General features: G+C 46.2%; 2 protein-coding genes across 2 annotated transcripts in view; one reads left to right on the forward strand and one right to left on the reverse strand.

The window, feature by feature from the left end:
* The window catches only part of LOC308578981 (uncharacterized protein), a 148,431-nt gene extending 133,885 nt beyond the window's left edge, over positions 1–14,546 (reverse strand). Inside the window, exon 1 of the mRNA XM_081179605.1 lies at positions 14,276–14,546. Coding sequence (XP_081035731.1) covers positions 14,276–14,399 — 124 coding nt within the window. The 5' untranslated portion in view covers positions 14,400–14,546. The remainder of the gene's footprint in view (positions 1–14,275) is intronic.
* Positions 1–19,391, forward strand: part of SLC31A2 (solute carrier family 31 member 2) — a 537,879-nt gene that overhangs the window by 258,111 nt on the left and 260,377 nt on the right. The gene's annotated exons all lie outside the window — the stretch shown is intronic.

The raw sequence follows: 19,391 nt of genomic DNA on the forward strand, positions 1-19,391 counted from the left end.
TTATAAGTTGGATACAAAACACAAATTCGTACAGAACCACTAGTTTGTGTCTGAATCTTAATGAACCTCAGGAATCTAGGGAGAAAGAGAAAAAGATCCCACAAGTGCCACTCTTGAGCTACAATACTGCAGCCAGTAATTTGTCACAAGATGAATAGAGGGAGCATATCTAAATTAAAGAGGACAAACACGACCTGTACTTGACTTCAGTTTAATAAATAGGCTAGCTCTTCCCCTGGGCTAAATTGATTTGACCTGTGCCCACAAACATATAAATTTTACTCACTGCACATTTACCATAAGGGCAAAAAATAATAATGACACACATCTGTTCAATAAGGCCATTAAACATGTCATGTCATTTCAGGTATGGGGTCCAAGTGAATGCTACCATTTACAAGTTTTAAAAAGCGATGGAAATATGTAACTCCAAAAAGTGAGGTGAGGCGGAACCCTCAAAAGCCTTCACTAATATATAGTGGTACCTGGGTTTAAGAACAGCCCGGTTTAAGAACGATTTGGTTTACAAACTCCGCAAATAGTTACAAAACCGGAAATAGTGTCTTGGCTTGAGAACTTTACCTTGGTCTAAGAACAGAATCCGAATGGTGGAAGGCCACCGGCGGCGGGAGGCCTCTTTAGGGAAATCACTCCTCAGTTTAAGAATGGTTTCGGTTTAAAAATGGACTTTCAGAACGGATTAAGTTCATAAACCGAGGTACCACTGTATTTGCATTCAGGACTGGTACCAGGTTTGAGGGGAAGCATTCCCGGCTGAGACATCTCCTCAGTTAGTGAGCACTGCTTGAGACAGCTGCCAAAAGCACAGCTGTGCTATGGGTGGCTAGATGTACCTGCCATTTTAATTTCCCACAGTGCCTTTATATCATAGATTATGGCCCTCACGATGCTATTGGACCACATGAGGAATGGAGAAGCCCTAAAGACCTCTCTCTCAGGTCCTGTAAACTATTCCCATGTAATGGGCCCCTCATGCAGCACATAGTTAAACTCTGGAACCCACACAAGCGACTGATGGCCATTAACCTAGATGGCTTTAGGTTATCCATGGACAAGAGGGCTATCCATAACTCCTAGCCATGATGACCCTGTGACCTGCCTCCACAGTTGGAGGCAGCAATGCTTCTGAATACCAGTGGCTGGAAACTGCAGGAGGGGAGAAGACTCTTGTGCTCAAATCCCCACTGGGGCAGCTGCCCCTATGATGCCAGCTCCGCAGCAATGATCTCCTGCTTAGCCTCTGCCACTGAGGGGTTGAAGTCCTCCCCACCTCCCCAGTGAGGCTCTGTGTTCCAAAGAAGGGGTGATGGAGAGTGTTGATGGGTCTGCTTTCCTCTTTCCAAGGGGAGAACCTCTGTCCCTAGGTGGCCAGCACTACACACATATATTTTCTCTCCTTCTCCTCCTCCTCTTTCTGGAGATGCAAAACCATGATAGACCTGAGAGAATATGAGGGGCCTGCTCAATCAGGCCAATGGCCCATCTAGTCCAACATCTTGTTCCTGCAACAGCCAACCAGATGCCCCAGTGGGTCTGCTATCCAGTCTGCATGGGCAGATTCAAGGGTCCCCCTGCTCAGCCTTGAGGCAGGGTGACGCAGCGGTGGAGGAAGCCGCTTGGGCGCCTGGGGCAGCACCAAAATCTCACAAGATCTCATGGGGCATGCAATATTTTGCTGGAAGCTGCTGCTTCTGCTTCTTTGCAGGCTATGTCACACAACCCAGGTAAGGGAGGTGTCAGTGGGTGGACAACACGGCAGCACACCCCCCCCCATGGGACATGTCAGCCCCGACTTCTTAGACTTGTCTTTAAACAAGATTTAGACTGAGAGCCCTTCAGAAAGAGGGCACCTTCAAAGAGGGGGCTGTCCTCTGTAAAGTAGGTCAGATGGCTACCCTATCTGTGAAGCTCTGAAGGATCTGCAGAACCTCAGGAGATACCATAGGAACAAGGACCAATAGATACAAAAAGGCAAATTAACAGCTGCAGAGGAGAATTTTGCTTCAGCTTCTGCCCATGCTCTGACCCAGATATAATCACCTACCCGCTCAGTTATTCATCCTACTTGAAAATGGCCAGCTAAAATATCCTCCAGGGAAGTGGCTCTTAACCCCTGCTGCCTAGGCTTAAGAACTTCATGACCTCTAGCTTTGCAGAAATTCAGCTGCCTGCAGGCATTTAAAAAAGATGTAGTCAAAGTTCAATTCAACTAATTAGGCTTCTCCGTCATGAACCTAAGAGACATAGACAAGGCTGTGGCCTGAGCACCAATTTATCATGAATGCCCAGCTGTTGGCAGCAGGCAAACATAACAGTTGTTGTGTAGTGGTTAGAGTGCTGGATCAAATCCCCACTCTGCCATGAACTCACTTTCAGAATAACCCCCTCACAGGGTTATTGTAAGGATAAAATGGAGTGGAGGTGAATTAATGTATGCCACCTTGAGCTCCTTGAATAATAGAATTGGAAGGGACTCAAGGGTCATCTAGTCCACACCCTGCAATGCAAGAATCTCAACTAAAGAAGGTAGTCCAAGGTAGGACAGGCCACCACCTCCCAAGGGAGACCATTCCACTGTCAAGCAGCTCTTACTGCCAGAAAGTTTTCCATATGTTTAGTTGGAATCTCCTTTCTTGTACAGTGGACGCTCAGGTTGCGAACATGATCCGTGAGGGAGGCACGTTCACAACCCGCAGCGCCACATCTGCGCATGACCGCACCGCGATTTGGCGCTTCTGCGCAAAGCACGATTTAGTGTTTCTCTGCACGCGCGAGCACCGAAACCAGGAAGTAACCTGTTCTGGTACTTCCGAGTTTGGTGCAGTGCGCAACCCGAAAATGCACAACCTGAAGCATCTGTAACCTGAGATATGACTGTAACTTGAAGCCATTGATTCGAGTTCTACTCTCCATAGCAGGAGAAAACACGCTTGTTCTCTCTTCCATGTGACAGCCCTTGAGATATTTGAAGATGGCTATCATATCTCCTCTCAGTCTCCTCTTTTCCAGGCTAAACATACCTAGCTCCTTCAACTGTTCCTCATAAGGCTTGGTTTCCAGACCCTTGATCATCTTGGTTGCCCTCCTCAGTACATGTTCCAGCTTGTCAACATCCTTTTTAAATTGTGGCACCCAGAATTAGACACAATTGGAGGGGCAGTGGTGGTTGGTACCCATTGGGACGTGGAATGCAGGGCAACCAACAATAGGTGGCACCAGAGCCAATGATACAGCCAGAGCCAATGATATGCTAAGCCAACTGTTACAAGGTTTGTCCCCATCCTTCTCCTCCCTGCTGAATTCTTCAAGGGCAACACTGAAACTAAGGAGGAGGAGAAAGCTGATAGGCAAGATCACCTTCTGGATTGTAAGTAAGAAGGCAGAAAGGTGGGGTCTGGCTGAAGGCAGATTGAGGTTGGTGGGCCTGGGCCCCATTCAACCTAATGGACCAGCTTCCACTGGAGGTATCCTCACAACAATTTTGTCATGTAAATTAGGTTGAGGGAGGCTGGCTGGCTGGCTGATGATCACCCAGTGAGCTTCATTTTGTGTGTGGCGGAGGCAGGGGGAGTAGTTGAGCTTTGATCTCTAATCTACCGCACTGATTCTGTGAGCTATGCATCCATGACCTGAGCTACTCTTTCCTGGGGCAGAGAAACAAGCATTACAATCCTGCAAGTGCCGCCACCAAAGCATTTCCCTTTTAAGACAAAAAGAACCCAAAAGATTGGCACATGGCCAAGAGTGGACACAGCTGTCTCTGCAGGCTCTGACACTCTTGTACAGAGAGATCTATTGGGAAGGGCACTAGAACAGCTCCCAGAATGCTCCTACATTTATGGTGAACAGGCTGGCTGCCCTGAAATATTTCTTTCCAAGTCATCAATGCCCACTTTCTAACACAGATCTCCCTGCACCCTTGACAATGATAAATTTAAGCCACCAGCAGCCCCCCTCACCCTTTGTGACCTACCCCTGCCATTAATCAAACAAGACCAGACATGAAAGTAAAAGACAAAAGATTTATACGATCTGAAGAGAAACCAGAGAGGATTGCTTCCAGAAATGGCAAAAATATATTTCTAAATATATCTGGCAAGGGAAAAAACTGAGGGAAAAAATATAAAATATTGATAGATGCTAAAGAGAGAGGAGGTTTTTCTCTGCTGGATATGAGATTATATTATGAAGCTTCCTGCCTGTGCTGGTTGAAGGAATGGTTGTCACTGAAGAATCCACATATCTTAGACCTAGAAGGTCATGATAATATACTTGGCTGGCATGCGTATTTGTGCTATGAAAAGTTGAAAGTACATAAAGAATTTACATAAAGGGAATGTACATAAAGTACATAAATAAACTGTATAATTAGGAAAAAATTGTATAGAGTATGGGATAAATATAAAAAATTATTGGGGGGAAAAACACCACTTTGGCTTTCACCAGTAGAAACTATAGGGGTGAAAAAGAAGAATATGACGGAAAACTGGTAACACAGGAATTTGTTAAAGGAGGAAGGTAGAGAATTTAAATTTAAAAAGTTAAGGGACTTATCAAGAATGTTAACATGGATGCAATATCATCATTTAAACGAGGTATTTATAAAAGATAAGAAATGGGGGGTTGCGGGACAAGTGTCTCAATTAGAGAGAGAGATCTGTTACACTATAATGTTAAAGTGATGTCTAAAATGTATGCTACTGCTAGAATGGGAGACAAAAGATGAACAAGTGAAATCATCAGTGATACATTGGGCAATAGATATTGGTCACAATATAGAAATGGAGGCATGGGAATGATTGTGGAATATAGATATAAAATTTACAGCATGTTATGGTTTAAGAGAAAATTATATGAAAATGCTATACAGAGAGTATCTAACACCTACCAGATGACAAAAATGTATAAATTGAAATCGAATGAGTGTTGGAAATGCAAAGAGAAAGAAGGTACCTTTTTCACATGTGGTGGTCTTGCAATAAAGCTAAAGCCTACTGGGAAATGATATATAATGAATTGAAAAATATATTTTTTAAGATAACATTTGTAAAAAAACCCCACCAAAAAACAACAATAATTTATTTATGTGTGCAACCACGGCTACGAGAATGATGGAAAGAAGAAGTCCCGACAAGACAAGAATTGCTACAGAAACTAATGGACTATGCAGAAATGGTGAAACTTACTGGAAGAATAAGAAACCAAGACAACATACTCTTTAATAGAGAATGGAAATCTGTTATCAAATATATACAAACAAATTTTAAACAAATTAAGACGTTAGCAGAATTGTTGTAAGAATGTGCAGTTGCTAAAACTTATATGAAATAGATGAGAAAAAGTATAAATAAATTTAATTAGGAAATTCTGGGGGAAATAGAGTAAATTTAAAGAACCATAGAAAGAAGGGGAGGGGAGTTAAGGTTCAGCATGTAACAAAAAAAATTACTGTATGATTTTTTTTGTTATAATTTAAAATATATATATGAGAAAGACCAGACATGGTCTTTCTCATATATATATATGAGAAAGACCAGACATGAAAGGCAAATCTTGGATTGACCTCAGCCATGGGTAATGGAAATCAAGTGGATGCCAGGGGCATTTTGACCCACCCTACATCCATCATCAAGATCTTTCAAAGAGAGAAAAGGCAACTCTTAACATCGTCCTGGGGAGAGAGGCAGAAATAAATCTTACAGCTTCCAATTGCTGGGTGTTTCCCAAACTCTTGCTGAAGGCACCACAGCAGAGGTGGGCCAGCTGGTGGGAGCTGGAGTCCAAGAACATCTGGGTGGCCAAAAGCCCCCCATTCCTGATTTACAGTGTTAAACAGCAGTGTGGAACCTGCTACCCTCCAAATGCTACTGGACTCCAACTCCCATCATCCTAGGCCATGTGCTGGATCAAATCAAGGGTTCCTCTCTTCCACCTTATGGGGAGGGGGCAACCCTTGAGGTATTACAGTCCTGACCTGAGCCGTTGAAGAAGAAGAAGAAGAAGAAGAAGAAGAAGAAGAAGAAGAGGAGGAGGAGGAGGAGGAGGAGGAGGAGGAGGAGGAGGAGGAGGAGGAGGAGGAGTTTGGATTTGATATCCCGCCTTTCACTCCCCTTCAGGAGTCTCAAAGCGGCTAACAATCTCCTTTCCCTTCCTCCCCCACAACAAACACTCTGTGAGGTGAGTGGGGCTGAGAGACTTCAGAGAAGTGTGACTGGCCCAAGGTCACCCAGCAGCTGCTTGTGGAGGAGCGGAGACACGAACCCGGTTCCCCAGATTACGTGACTACCGCTCTTAACCACTACACCACACTGGTTTTATAGGTCAAAACCAGCACTTTGAATTGGCCCCAGAAACTACAGTGGTACCTCGGGATGCGAACGGGATCTGTTCCGGAGCCCCATTCGCATCCTGAAGCAAACAAAACCCGTGTCCATGTGTCGTGTTTCGCCACTTCTGCGCATGTGTGTGAAGTCATTTTGATCGTCTGCGCATGCGTGCACGGTAAAACCCGGAAGTAATGCGCTCCGTTACTTCCAGGTTGCTGTGGAGCGCAACCCGAAAATACTTAACTTGAAGCACATTTATCCCGAGGTATGTCTGTAATTGGCAGCTCTATGTATAACTTGTTTCAGTAAACCATGGAAAATGGGTGGCTGGGTGGGCGGGCATCTTTTTGTATTAAGAACTGATTCAGTGAAGTTGTGAAATAATTCTAAATTCTGAACTTGTTTGTAGATTAATTGCATCTTTGAAACAGATACTGTTTGACTGACAAGCCATGCAAAGTGGCCTGGGTTCTGGCTACTGCTTCTCCATATTCCACCTCCCACCCCACTGTGCAAAACACTATTGTTGCGTATTTCCTATTTTTTACTAACTTCTAGTTTTTCATTAAACAAATGATTTCCCCCTTTTGTGCAACAGGCTTTGGCTGATTAAACAATCTGTGGCTTTTAAAATGTGTCAGGGGTGTGTGTGGTTTTTTATGCTATATATTTTATGTTTTCCTTGTGTGTTTCATGTTGCGGCCTTTGGCTGAAGGGAGGTATGATAATTTAAATAGTAATAAAATAGTAAGTTAAGGATTCAATGAGTCAGCCTCTGTCACTAGAGGCATGGGTGATTCTGTCAAGTTTCTCATCCGTCCAGTCTTAAATTTGATTCCTCGCACCTCTGCAGTAATTTGCAATTTCATTAAAATTCATCAGCACTTTAGTTAGAATTTCTTCTGATACACACAGTTTTGACCGATTCTGCTGCAAACAATGTCCCCTAATAAAATGCATTTGTGCACCTTTCACACTAATATACAGTGGTGCCTCGCAAGACGAAAAGAATCCGCTCCGCGAGTCTCTTCATCTTGTGGTTTTTTCCTCTTGCGAAGCAAGCCCATTAGCGGCTTAGCGGATTAGTGCTATTAGTGGCTTAGCGAGCTTAGCGGATCAGCTGATAAGCGGCTTAGCGGCTTAGCGGATCAGCTGATAAGCGGCTTAGCGGATCAGCTGTTAAGCGGCTTAGCGGATCAGCTGTTAAGCGGCTTAGCGGATCAGCTGATAAGCGGCTTAGCGGCTTAGCAGATCAGCTGTTAAGCGGCTTAGCGGATCAGCTGATAAGCGGCTTAGCGGATCAACTGTTAAGTGGCTTAGCGGTTTAGGATCAGCTGATAAGCGGCTTAGCGGCTTGGGGAAAAGGGGGGGAGGGAAAAACCCCCGCAGGAACTCGCAAGACATTTTCATCTTGCGAAGCAAGCCCATAGGAAATTTGTTTTGTGAAGCACCTCCAAAACGGAAAACCCTTTCGTCTAGCGGGTTTTCCGTCTTGCGAGGCATTCGTCTTGCGGGGCACCACTGTATGCAGTTTTAAGTACATTTCCCCACTAAGTGATGCATTTTTGGTACATTTTGTTTGGTAGATCAGCATTGCTAAATTTGAAGTACTGCAAATGTTAAAGGACAGCTCTGTTTTCATAGACTCATAGAATTGTAGAGTTGGAAGGGACCCCCATGGGTAATCTAGTCTAAGGTTACCAGATTTTTTCAATGAATCCAGGGACACTTTTCAGCTTCCTACTAAATAGATGGATTTTGTCAGGGGACTGGTTTGTAAATCCGGGGACTGTCCCCGGGAATCAGGAACATCTGGTAACCTTAATCTAGTCCAACCTCCTGTAATACAGGAATCTCAGCTAAACCATCCACAACAGATAGCCATCCAAACTCCAGTGCAGCAGAGACAGGGCTGTCTTAAGCATATGCGGTGCTGGGTGCAAAGATCTGCCCAGTGCCCCCCCCGGTTGCCCAGTCCCACATGCGCAGAAGGGCGGAGCCAGCTGGCCACCCCAGCATCTCGCTGGCTCGTTAGCCCCCGAATTCATGGTGTAGAGCCGCCCACAGCAGAAGAGTCTGCCGCAGCGCTCCAACCGATGGACGGGCTCTTCCCTGGACTCAACTCTCGGGCCCCGGACTCTCGGCCTGGCACCCTGAGAGCCTGGTGCCCGAGTGCCCCACACCCCTAGTGCCTATGGGTAAGATGGCCCTGAGGAGAGACCACCACCTTCCACTGCTGAACAGCTCTTACTATCAGAAAGTTTTTCCATATGTTTAGTTGGAATCTCCTTTCCTGTAACTTGAAGCCATTGGTTTCAGTCCATGTGGTTTCAGTCCATGTGTTGGTTCAAGAAGGGAAATTAGATCGCTTCTCATTCAAACACAAAGTCTAATTTCCCCACCATCCATATCTGTCACACGCAGCCTAGTGCAGATGACATAAGTACCATGAGAGACTACAGGGCACACCTATATACAGAAATCAGTTTCTATGCCTTAGCATATAATGGAACAACATGACATCATTTGGCTCAGGATTACAGTCATTCAGCTGTACCAGCAAGTGGGAAATCCACCAGCATGAGACCATCAACCAAAGTTGATGCAAGCTGGTTGAGAGAAGAAGGGAAACACCATGACCCAACACCACCCAGCACTATGCCCAATCCATCCAAACTGTCTGACTCACAGTATTAGGAATGGCCTCCACAGAGCCAGCCAAAACCAGCAGAAGAACCCAGCACCTGACCTCAGTTGCAGGAAAGCCAAGCCTTTTCCTATCAAGCTTTGTGAGTTCTGCAAATAGCAATAAATAAAATAATAGTCTACTAGTCCTGTATGTGATGACAGGGCGGTAGCATTAGAAAACAATCAAAATTGACAGTTTTGTCCATCTCTGGGACTGTATGGATGGTGACAGGTGTGTAATTAAAATTATCTGCAGAATGCAAAACAGGTCCCTAGAAGCTTCAGGTGCTGGATCGCACAGCGCTTCCTAAATTTTACATATACTGTATATGTATTATCTCATTATGACATACATATGATGCCACAGCCATCATAGGCTAATATCTCACTCCATATCACTTTTCTTGTAAACAATATGAGAAAGGTTCTACCTTATCCTTTACAACAATTCTCAGTGGACCTAACAAAACATACATCCATCTTGGCCAGGGCTGCCCATCCATGAGGCAAGGTGAGGAAACTGCCTCAAATGGCAGGATCCATAGCGGCAACAGATTCCAATGCAGATCTTTATTCCCCTTGTTCCCAATGTAGATCTTCACTCTCTGCTTCTTCCCTGCTGGGAGGGGAGTGTTGTTTTGTTCCTCAGGTGCCAAAATGTCTTGGGCCAGCCATGCTCTGGGCCACAGCTGGAGAATCTGCTTTGCACGCAGAAGGTTAAAGGCTCAATCCCCAGGTTGAAATGGTAGTGGACACTGTCAGAAATCCTGGAGAACCTCTGCCAGCCAGTGCAGACATTCTTGATTGTAAGCGGCAAGTTTTTATCTCTGAATTAAACTTCAATATGCTCAAACCTGCGGCCCTTTTGCTTTATCTGCAACACATTAGTCCTTTCAGTCACACAAGATCTGTGCAACAAGTGAGCACATATATTTAATTCACAGAGTAAATATAATGCAGGAATGTCTTAAGTAGCCCCAGTCAGAGGATGGCATGAGAGTACAGGTGCCTTGAGAGTATAGATAATACCTGAAATGGATAAAAAGAATCGCCCAACCAAACTTTTATGAATATAAAGCAGAGTTACTCCACTGAACCAGAATGTGGAGTGGGTCTAGATCATACAGGCAATTCCAAGTTTAATACTTGACATCTCCAGGTAGGACTGTGAGAGAATCTTCCCCACACCCCTGGGGAGTTGCTGCCAGTCAGTGTTGGCAATATTGAAATAGATAGACCAATGGTACAACTCAGTATAAGGCAGCTTGCTATGTACCCATTATAGCGAAACGGTGGTATTTCAGTAGTAGAACATCTGCTTTGTCAAGGGTTCAACCCTCATCTTCTCCAGATAGAGCTGGGAATACTTGCTGCCTCCTGAAAACTTGGAGAGATGCTGCCCTTCAGCATAGACAGTGCTGAGTTGGATGGTCCAGTTGTTTGACTCAATATAAGGAAACTTTCTATGTAGATTCATCTGAGACATTTAACACCCAACCTGAGCTAGCTTGGCTTCTGGATTTTTATCCTCCCAAGTGGCAGTATATGATCTCACAGTGAGTAATGTCTTCAAGATCTGGAGTTTTAAAATGACATAACAGCCCCCATCCAGGGAAAAGGAAAAAAACTTTGTCCCTCCTTCCAGCTGTGGTGACCTCTTATTTATATGACCGCAGACATTGAACATAAAACCCATGTTAAATCTTATTAGCCTGCCAAAGCCAGCACCCAATCACTAACATGTGCTGGAATGACAATACTCTTCACAGCTGCCTATGGACAGGGAAAGGAAGGTTCCTTGTCTGGAACCCTTGAAACCTGCTGCCAGATGGTAGGCAGTGCTGTGTTATTGAGTAGCTCAATCCTTGGCTGCAACTCTGCACATGCTTTTGAACTGTATGTGTGTGATGGAGAACCTGTTGTAGCCCAAAAGCCATGTACCTTCTGGGCAACATTCCAGGGGTCAGGGAACATGCAAACATGGTGAGAGCAACACGGCCAATTTTACCTTTGTATAGCATTCTACTTTCTACACACTCCCCTTTGTCCTCCATCCAGGCAGCAAAGAATGGGCACATCCAAGCCAGGCAAAAACACTGAGGTTGCAAAGGATGGGTGGGGTGGGAGTCAGTGACAATCCCAAGGAAGGTTTCCTCTGCCCTGTTCTAAAAGGTGGAGATCTTGCACACTGCTATGCAGAATAGTCCTGTATCAAAAGCACAAGTTGCCACCTCCACTTTAGACCAGGACAGCAGCTGCACATCCTATGGTACTGAATAATGTCCAGGAGCACTTTAGACCATAGAGCTCAAGCCTTACAGACCCATGAGATTGGGAAAGTTATGTGGATCTTTCCTTGAACAAAGACATTTTGGGCAGCAAGTCAAGCCCACCCCACAAAAAAGAAAGAAAAGAAACACAGACCCATCTCCCCCCTCCCCTGCAAAATACCATAACATAGCGTAGCTAGCAATTTGCAACAGAAGGTTAGCTGTCATTCATTAAGCACCCTAGCTTGACAGATGCTCTTTTAAAAAAGAAATAAGGAAAACAAAGAATTCTCCTGCAGGTTTCCCATTCACAAAAGAAAGACTTGTTTATGGTAATCTCTTTTTGTTGTTCTGGATTCAGAGCTGATCCTCAGTGCCAGGCTGCAGACATCCAACCAATTGCATATAAAGGCAGGTGTTGCAATGTGTGGCACAACCGGGACCCATGAGGGTTGGGATCCACTGCTAGCAATTTAGGAAGGATGGTCCAGAGACGCAGCATTAAATTGCAAGCAAAGCAGAGGCAGGAAGTCATTTTTAGCCCAAGGGCCACATTTCATAGAATCATAGAATCATAGAGTTGGAATAGACCACAAGGGCCATCGAGTCCAACCCCCTGCCAAGCAGGAAACACCATCAGAGCACTCCTGACATATGATTGTCAAGCCTCTGCTTAAAGACCTCCAAAGAAGGAGACTCCACCACACTCCTTGGCAGCAAATTCCACTGTCGAACAGCTCTTACTGTCAGGAAGTTCTTCCTAATGTTTAGGTGGAATCTTCTTTCTTGTAGTTTGGATCCATTGCTCCGTGTCCGCTTCTCTGGAGCAGCAGAAAACAACCTTTCTCCCTCCTCTATATGACATCCTTTTATATATTTGAACATGGCTATCATATCGGCCCTTAACCTCCTCTTCTCCAGGCTAAACATGCCCAGCTCCCTTAGCCGTTCCTCATAAGGCATCGTTTCCAGGCCTTTGACCATTTTGGTTGCCCTCCTCTGGACACGTTCCAGTTTGTCAGTGTCCTTCTTGAACTGTGGTGCCCAGAACTGGACACAGTACTCCAGGTGAGGTCTGACCAGAGCAGAATACAGTGGCACTATTACTTCCCCAGAGGCAGGAAGTCATTATTAGCCCAAGGGCCACATTTCCTTCTGCACAATCCTCTGGGGGCCACATGCCAATAGTGGGCAGGGGCACTATGCAATGATGCAAATTTCATCCTCCTTCAGTTTCTACACACACACCTCTTTAGCCTCCATCCAGGCAAGTAAGAAGAAAAAAATGGAGTTCAAAGGTGCATGCCAGACAGGCACAAACACTCAAGGAGGGTGCGAAGTAGAGACAGGAATTTGATTTGGGGAGAGTCCCAAGGACCAGAGAGGTCTGTAGGGCTGCATGTGGCTCCTGGGACTGAAGTTCCCCATCCCTGGGTTAAGATAATCAGGGCAAATGGACCCCTGATATCTAAACAGATCGGCAAGGATGCTTTGATGGGGAACATTTAACCCACCTGTGTGGACTGTGGCTGCTACTGGGGAGACTTCGCTGCTTCTGATGCAGTCAGCGCTTGATTAACCATTAAGCAAAATAAGCACATGCTTATTTTCCATTGTCAGATTTTAAACTTTAATGGTCACAAATTGCTCAGCTAAGCATTCATTTTCTCTGTTGAAGTATATTAAAAATCTCAACAGAACAACCATGCAACAATCCTCTGGGATAGCTCAGTGTCCTATGGGATAGCATGGTTGTTCTGATGGGATTTTTAATATACTTCAACAGAGAAAATGAATGCTAACTGAGCATGAGACTCTTAAAATCAGATTTAACAATCTGATCAAAGACTTTGCAATTAGAAAAAGTAGGAGAATTTCCCCCCAAACATAAATAAAGTGGAAGTATACAAAAACAAATATTATTTTCTATCTTACTGTAGGTTTTGTTTCAATTAAAAAAATAGCATTTTGTTTTACAGTTTATTATTGTTTATATTCTGAATTATTATTGTTTATATTCTGAATTATAGGGGCACCAAAATCTTTTAAGGGCATAGGGCCTCTAAAGGTCTTCATCTGACCCTGCATGAAGTGAGAGGTTACTGAGCCAGATGGATACCTTGATCCCAGTTCAGCAAGGCTGTGCTACTGCTCTTAACAAAGAGTTGCAATCAGCGCCAGTCCTACTCAAGGTAGACCCACTGAAATTAACAGGCATGAGTTAGATTTATTACTTTAATTGGGTCTACTCTGAGTAGAACTTGGTGGGATGCTGAATCCTGCAGCACAGTTCTTGACAGGAGTGACACCCTGTCAGCATGTAGCAGCTCTATAGTACATGCTTTCCTAGGAGTAAGTCCCGCTGAGGTCAACGGAGCTCGCTTCTGAAGAGATGTACAGCAGGTTGCACCATAGGGACAATGATTTTGAGGGCGCCTACCTGGGTGTAAGGGACGTGGGTGGCGCTGTGGGTTAAACGACAGAGCCTAGGACTTGCCAATCAGAAGGTTGGTGGTTTGAATCCCTGCGACAGGGTGAGCTCCCATTGCTCAGTCCCTGCTCCTGCCCACCTAGCAGTTCGAAAGCACAGCAAAGTGCAAGTAGATAAATAGGTACCACTCCGGCAGGAAGGTAAACGGCGTTTCCGTGCGCTGCTCTGGTTCGCCAGAAGCGGCTTAGTCATGCTGGCCACATGACTCGGAAGCTGTACGCCGGCTCCCTCGGCCAATAAAGCAAGATGAGCGCCACAACCCCAGAGTCGGTCATGACTGGACCTAATGGTCAGGGGTTTACCTCTAGCTTTAACACTACAATCGTTAACCTCACTTTTCTGCGAGTCAGCCTCAGTTTATTCAATTGGACTTACTTCTGAGTAGGCCACCCAGACCCCCCACAAATGCCTCCGCGTCAATTCCCCCTCCCCAAATAGCCACCTGCTCGTCATCCGCTGACCAGGGGCGCCTCCCTCACCTGCAGGCAGCCCCGAGCCGCCGCCGGCTGCGGAGTCTCCTCCTTTCCGCTCTAGATGGCTTTGCCCGGCAGTCGCAGATCCCAAACTCCGGGGCCAGAACAGAAGCAGCGGAAGGAGCAACATCACCGACGGCTTCTCTCGAACAAAGGGCGCTGCTGGAGAACCCGAGGAACCCGGGCGGCGGAAAACGCTTGCGAGAGGCTGAGTGTCGGACGAGCCCGTGGACCAGGCTCAGAAAGGCTTGAGGGAAACTTCCCCGCTCCCTTCCCGGGGCATGGCGCCGCCCCGCGCAGCGGAGGTGGGGGGAAGAGAGAGCGTGGCTGTTAAGGTGAAAGTAACTTTCTTGAGAGTAACTTCTGTTACATTGGAATAGGATAGGAATGAACACTGCAAGGGAGTTCGGAATAGACAGAAACAGCAAGGTGAATTTTCCCACTTTTAAATGAATAAATAAAAAGATACAAGATGTGTTTCTTGTATAAAAGAATGGATTTAAAAACTGCAGAAGCCCAAAACAGTGAAAAGATTAGGGTGCCCCCTCCCGGTTGTGCAATTCGAAATAAAAATAGTAATAAACCTTGGAAGAAAATTTTATTTTTGGAAATGTATGCGAAACCTATGAATATATTAAAAGAGCTTATGCTTCCATATTTTCTGCTTGAAAAATTATTTCAAAAATAATTTTAGCATTGGGTGAGGGGTTATGGGCGTAGCCAGGATTTATGTTCGGGGGAGGCTTCACGTTGCGGGGGGAGGGCGCAGAACCTCAGTTAAGTGTTTTTATGGATTTGCTTGATTTGGGGAGGGGGCACCTGCCCCTCCCTGCCCCTCTTGGCTATGCCCTTGTGAGGGGTGCCCCTTCTCCGCTGGTGAGCTATGCATGCGCTTAGATGGCTACTGGATAATCCAACACTTGAATATTCATAATTTTAATGTATATTTGTACACAATGTTAGATTTACTCAGAGCAGATCCACTGAAATCCACCAGCTTTATGTAAACTGCACAGAGGTTTTCACTATTCAGTAATACACGTGTTCTGTCAATTTTTAAAAATAAAAAATAAACACCTGCTTCGTGCCAGGAACATAGGAAACTCTCTCCTATTCAGTCCATCAAACTTAGCATTGTCTGCACTGACTGGCAGCAGCTCTCTAGGGCAGTGTTTCCCAACCGGTGTTCCGCGGCACACTACTGTGCCATGAGACATCGGCTGGTGTGCCGTGGGAGGGAGGCGGGCGAGGCGGGCGGCGAGAGGCGGCGGCGGCGAGGATCCGCGTCGAGCCGGGGGCGGCTCCACGGTGGTGGTGCCGAGCGGCGGGGCAGCGCGCGCAAAAGGGAGGAGCGCGAGACAGCGGAGGAGGAGGAGGCCGGCATGTCCGGGCAGCAGCAGCAACAGCAGCAGCAGCAACTCCCGGCGACGGCTCCTCAAGCCCCGCCGCCGCCCCCTCCTCCGCCCGCTATCGCCGCCACCACCACAACAGCCGCCGCCGCCTCAGCTGCCGCCGTCCCTCAGTCCCTCGCTCTGCTGCCTCCTCCCACCCCGGCAAGGGGGAGGGAAAAAACTTTCACTTTTGTGCGTCCCTCCCGGCGTGACGCTGCGCGCTGACGTCACGGGGCGGGGCTTTAATGGTGGTGTGCCGCGAGATTTTTTTCCGGTAAACAGGTGTGCCGTTGCCCAAAAACGTTTGGGAAACACTGCTCTAGGGTTTCAGATTAGGAACATTCCAAACCCTACCTGGAAATGCCAGGGATTGAACCTGGGACCTTCTGCATGCAAAGCAGGTGTGAGGAATGTAAGAAGAGCTTGCTGGATCAGGCCACCTAGACAAGTCCAGCATCCTGTTCTCTAAGTGGTTGACTTGAGCATAAGAGCACTTTCCCCTCCTGTGGTTTCTAGCAACTGGTATTCAGAAGCGTTATTGCCTGTGACAGTGGAGGCAGGGCAGAGCCATCATGGGGAGTAGCCACCAATAGCCTTATCCTCTGTTAATGTCTCTTAACCTTCTTTCTTTCTTTTAAAAAGTCCTATTGGGGGTGAGTTCCACTTCTTAACTATGCTCTTCTACAATAGTGTGTGTGCAACTTCAACTTCAGCAACGACTTTATTGTTTTATTATTATTTATTATGCATATTAATTGCCTCATAACAATGACTTTAGGTGAATTTAAAAACAGCAGCAGCAGCAACAACAACAACAGAAATGCAAATGTATAAAATTGCAGCGCCTGAAATCACAACAGAACAATTTTATTCTGGTAAAATATCAGCAAAAGACACTTCCATTCTCTCTCTCTCTCCCCCTCCCTCTCTCTCTCTCTCTCTCTCTCTCTCTCTCTCTCTCTCACACACACACACACACACACACACACACACACAAAATCCATTCCATCACCTTTGAGGTGCTTGCTGTAAAAATGTGAAAAGCAGACTCTCCCCGTTCCAAGAAGCAGCAGCAATTCATCATTCAAAACCCTGGTGGGTGGGTGGACACACACACACAGTTTGCCTTGCACCTGCATGCATTCAGGGTTGGTGTCAGACAGACCTGTCCTGGGGAAAGCATTCCATAGGCAAGGAGCCGCTACTGAAAAGGCCCCTCCTCTTGTCCAATCTTTCTTTGGCGGGGTCACCCAGAGTACAGTCCCTGATAATCTAAAATGAGAGTGGGAAACCTCAGGCATGGGGCTTTTCAGTCTAGCCTTGAGGTCCCTCCTCACACCCTCTCTTCAGCTACACCCTCTCATTATGCTATTTTGGGTCCCTCTCCCTTAACCCCCCCCCCTGCAATCCCCGTGACTCTTCCAAGCCCGCTGACATTCCCCTCATTTACTACCTGCAATGGTTAGGTTCACTGTTGAAGAAAGCATACCGCTTAATACCAGGTGCTTGGAATTACAGGTGGGAAGAGGTGATGGTGCACTCAGGTCATTTTTGCCAGCTTCCCATTAGGAAATATGGTTGGCCACTGTGAGAATAGGATGCTGGACTTAATGGGTTTTTGGCTTGATCCAGCAGGGCTCTCCTTGCATGCCACTTCAGATTGCAATTGAACAAAGCTATGTTTGTATGCTTTCTTGGTTCCTGTCTCCCTTAAATCTCCCAGCAAGCATCAGGAGAAAAACCTAAAAAACTTGTTTGCTTAGGTCTCCCTTGAGCTAGTGGTTTCCCCTCTCACTGTGGGTGTCAATGAACACAGGAAAGCTAGGGTGAGTGCGCTATCAACAAATACAGTATTATGAATGGTCATAGGCTTCAGCCCTGGACCCATTGTTGTTCAGAATCTTTATAAATGACTTGCAGGAAAGTATTGAGAAGATGCTAATCAAATTTGCAGATGACACCAAACCGGGAGGGGTAGCTAATGCTGCTGAAGACAGAAGCAGGACTCAATATGAACTTAGTAGATTCGAAAACTAGGTAAGGTTCTGCACTTAGGCAGGAAGAACCATGTGCACAAATATAAGATGGGGGACACCTGGCTTAGTAGCAGTACATGTGAGGTCTTCATGGGCCACAAGCTTAACATCAGTCAAGAGCATGATGCAGCAGCAGAAAAAAGCTAACACTAGTCTAGGCTGCATCAACAGAAGTACACGGAAGTAATAGTACTGCTCTATTCTGTCTTGAATTCGGGTGGCGCTGTGGGTTAAACCACAGAGCCTAGGACTTGCCGATCAGAAGGTCGTGGTTTGAATCCCCACAACGGGGTGAGCTCCCATTGCTCAGTCCCTGCTACTGCCAACCTAGCAGTTCGAAAGCACATCAAAGTACAACTAGATGAAGAAGAGTTTGGATTTGATATCCTGCCTTTCACTCCCTTTAAGGAGTCTCAAAGCGGCTAACAATCTCCTTTCCCTTCCTCCCCCACAACAAACACTCTGTGAGGTGAGTGGGGCTGAGAGACTTCAGAGAAGTGTGACTGGCCCAAGGTCACCCAGCAGCTGCATGTGGAGGAGCGGAGACGCAAACCTGGTTCCCCAGATTACGAGACTACTGCTCTTAACCACTACACCACACTGGCTCTCATAAATAGGTACCGCTCTGGTGGGAAGGTAAACAGCATTTCCATGCGCTGCCCTGGTTCACCAGAAGCGGCTTAGTCATGCTGGCCATGTGACCTGGAAGCTGTACGCCGGCTCCCTCGGCCCGTAAAGCGAGATGAGCGCCGCAACCCCATAGTCGGTCACGACTGGACCTAATGGTCAGGGGGGTATTCTGTCTTAATCAAACCATACCTGGAGTCCTGTGTCCAGTTCTGGGCACCACAGTTTAAAGATAGTGACAAGCTGGAACGTGTGCAGAGGAGGGTGACCAAGATTGATCAAGAGTCTGGAAACCAAGCCTTGTGAGGAGTGGTTGAAGGAGCTGGGTATGTTTAGCCTGGAAAAGAGACTGAGAGGAGATATAATAGCCACCTTCAGTTATCTGAAGGGCTGCCTCATGAAAGATGGAGCAAGCTTGTTTTCTCCTGCTCTGGAGGACCTGAGCCAATGGCTTCAAGCTACAAGAAAGGAGATTCCAACTAAAGATAAGGAAGAACTTTCTGACGGTAAGAGCTGTTCAACGGTGGAAGGTCTCCCTTGTGAGGTGGTGGCCTGTCCTACCTTGGAAGTTTTTAATTGAGGTTGGATGGCCATCTCCTTCCAAGGAAGGAGGTTCTAAGCAGAGGTTGGGTGCATCTATCAAGAATGCTTTAGTTGAGATTTCTGCATTACAAGGGGTTGGACTAGATGACCCTTGGGGTTCCTTCCAACTCAACAATTTGATGATTCTAACCTTGTAAATATTTAAGCTTTACAGTGAATCATTAACAAACTGTCTCTTATCTTTCACAGCAATTTTGCCACCCTTACATTTTTATTTAGTCCATCATATCCATAAATGTGTATACACTAGGGGTGAAGGGCCTTTTCAGCCTCAGGCTGCATTCCTTTGTGGGGAATCTTCCAGGGGCCACATGCCATTTGTGGATGTGGCCAGAAGTAGGTGCAGCAATGGATGTGACTTTTACCTTTGTGTAGTATAAATCAGATGCTGATACACACACACACAAATGCACCCCTCTCCAGGCAAGCAAAAGGCATCATCCAAGTTCAAGGACACATTTGAGC

Source organism: Podarcis bocagei (assembly GCF_964188305.1).
Source record: "Podarcis bocagei genome assembly, chromosome: Z".
In the NCBI taxonomy this organism is placed as follows: Eukaryota; Metazoa; Chordata; class Lepidosauria; order Squamata; family Lacertidae; genus Podarcis; species Podarcis bocagei.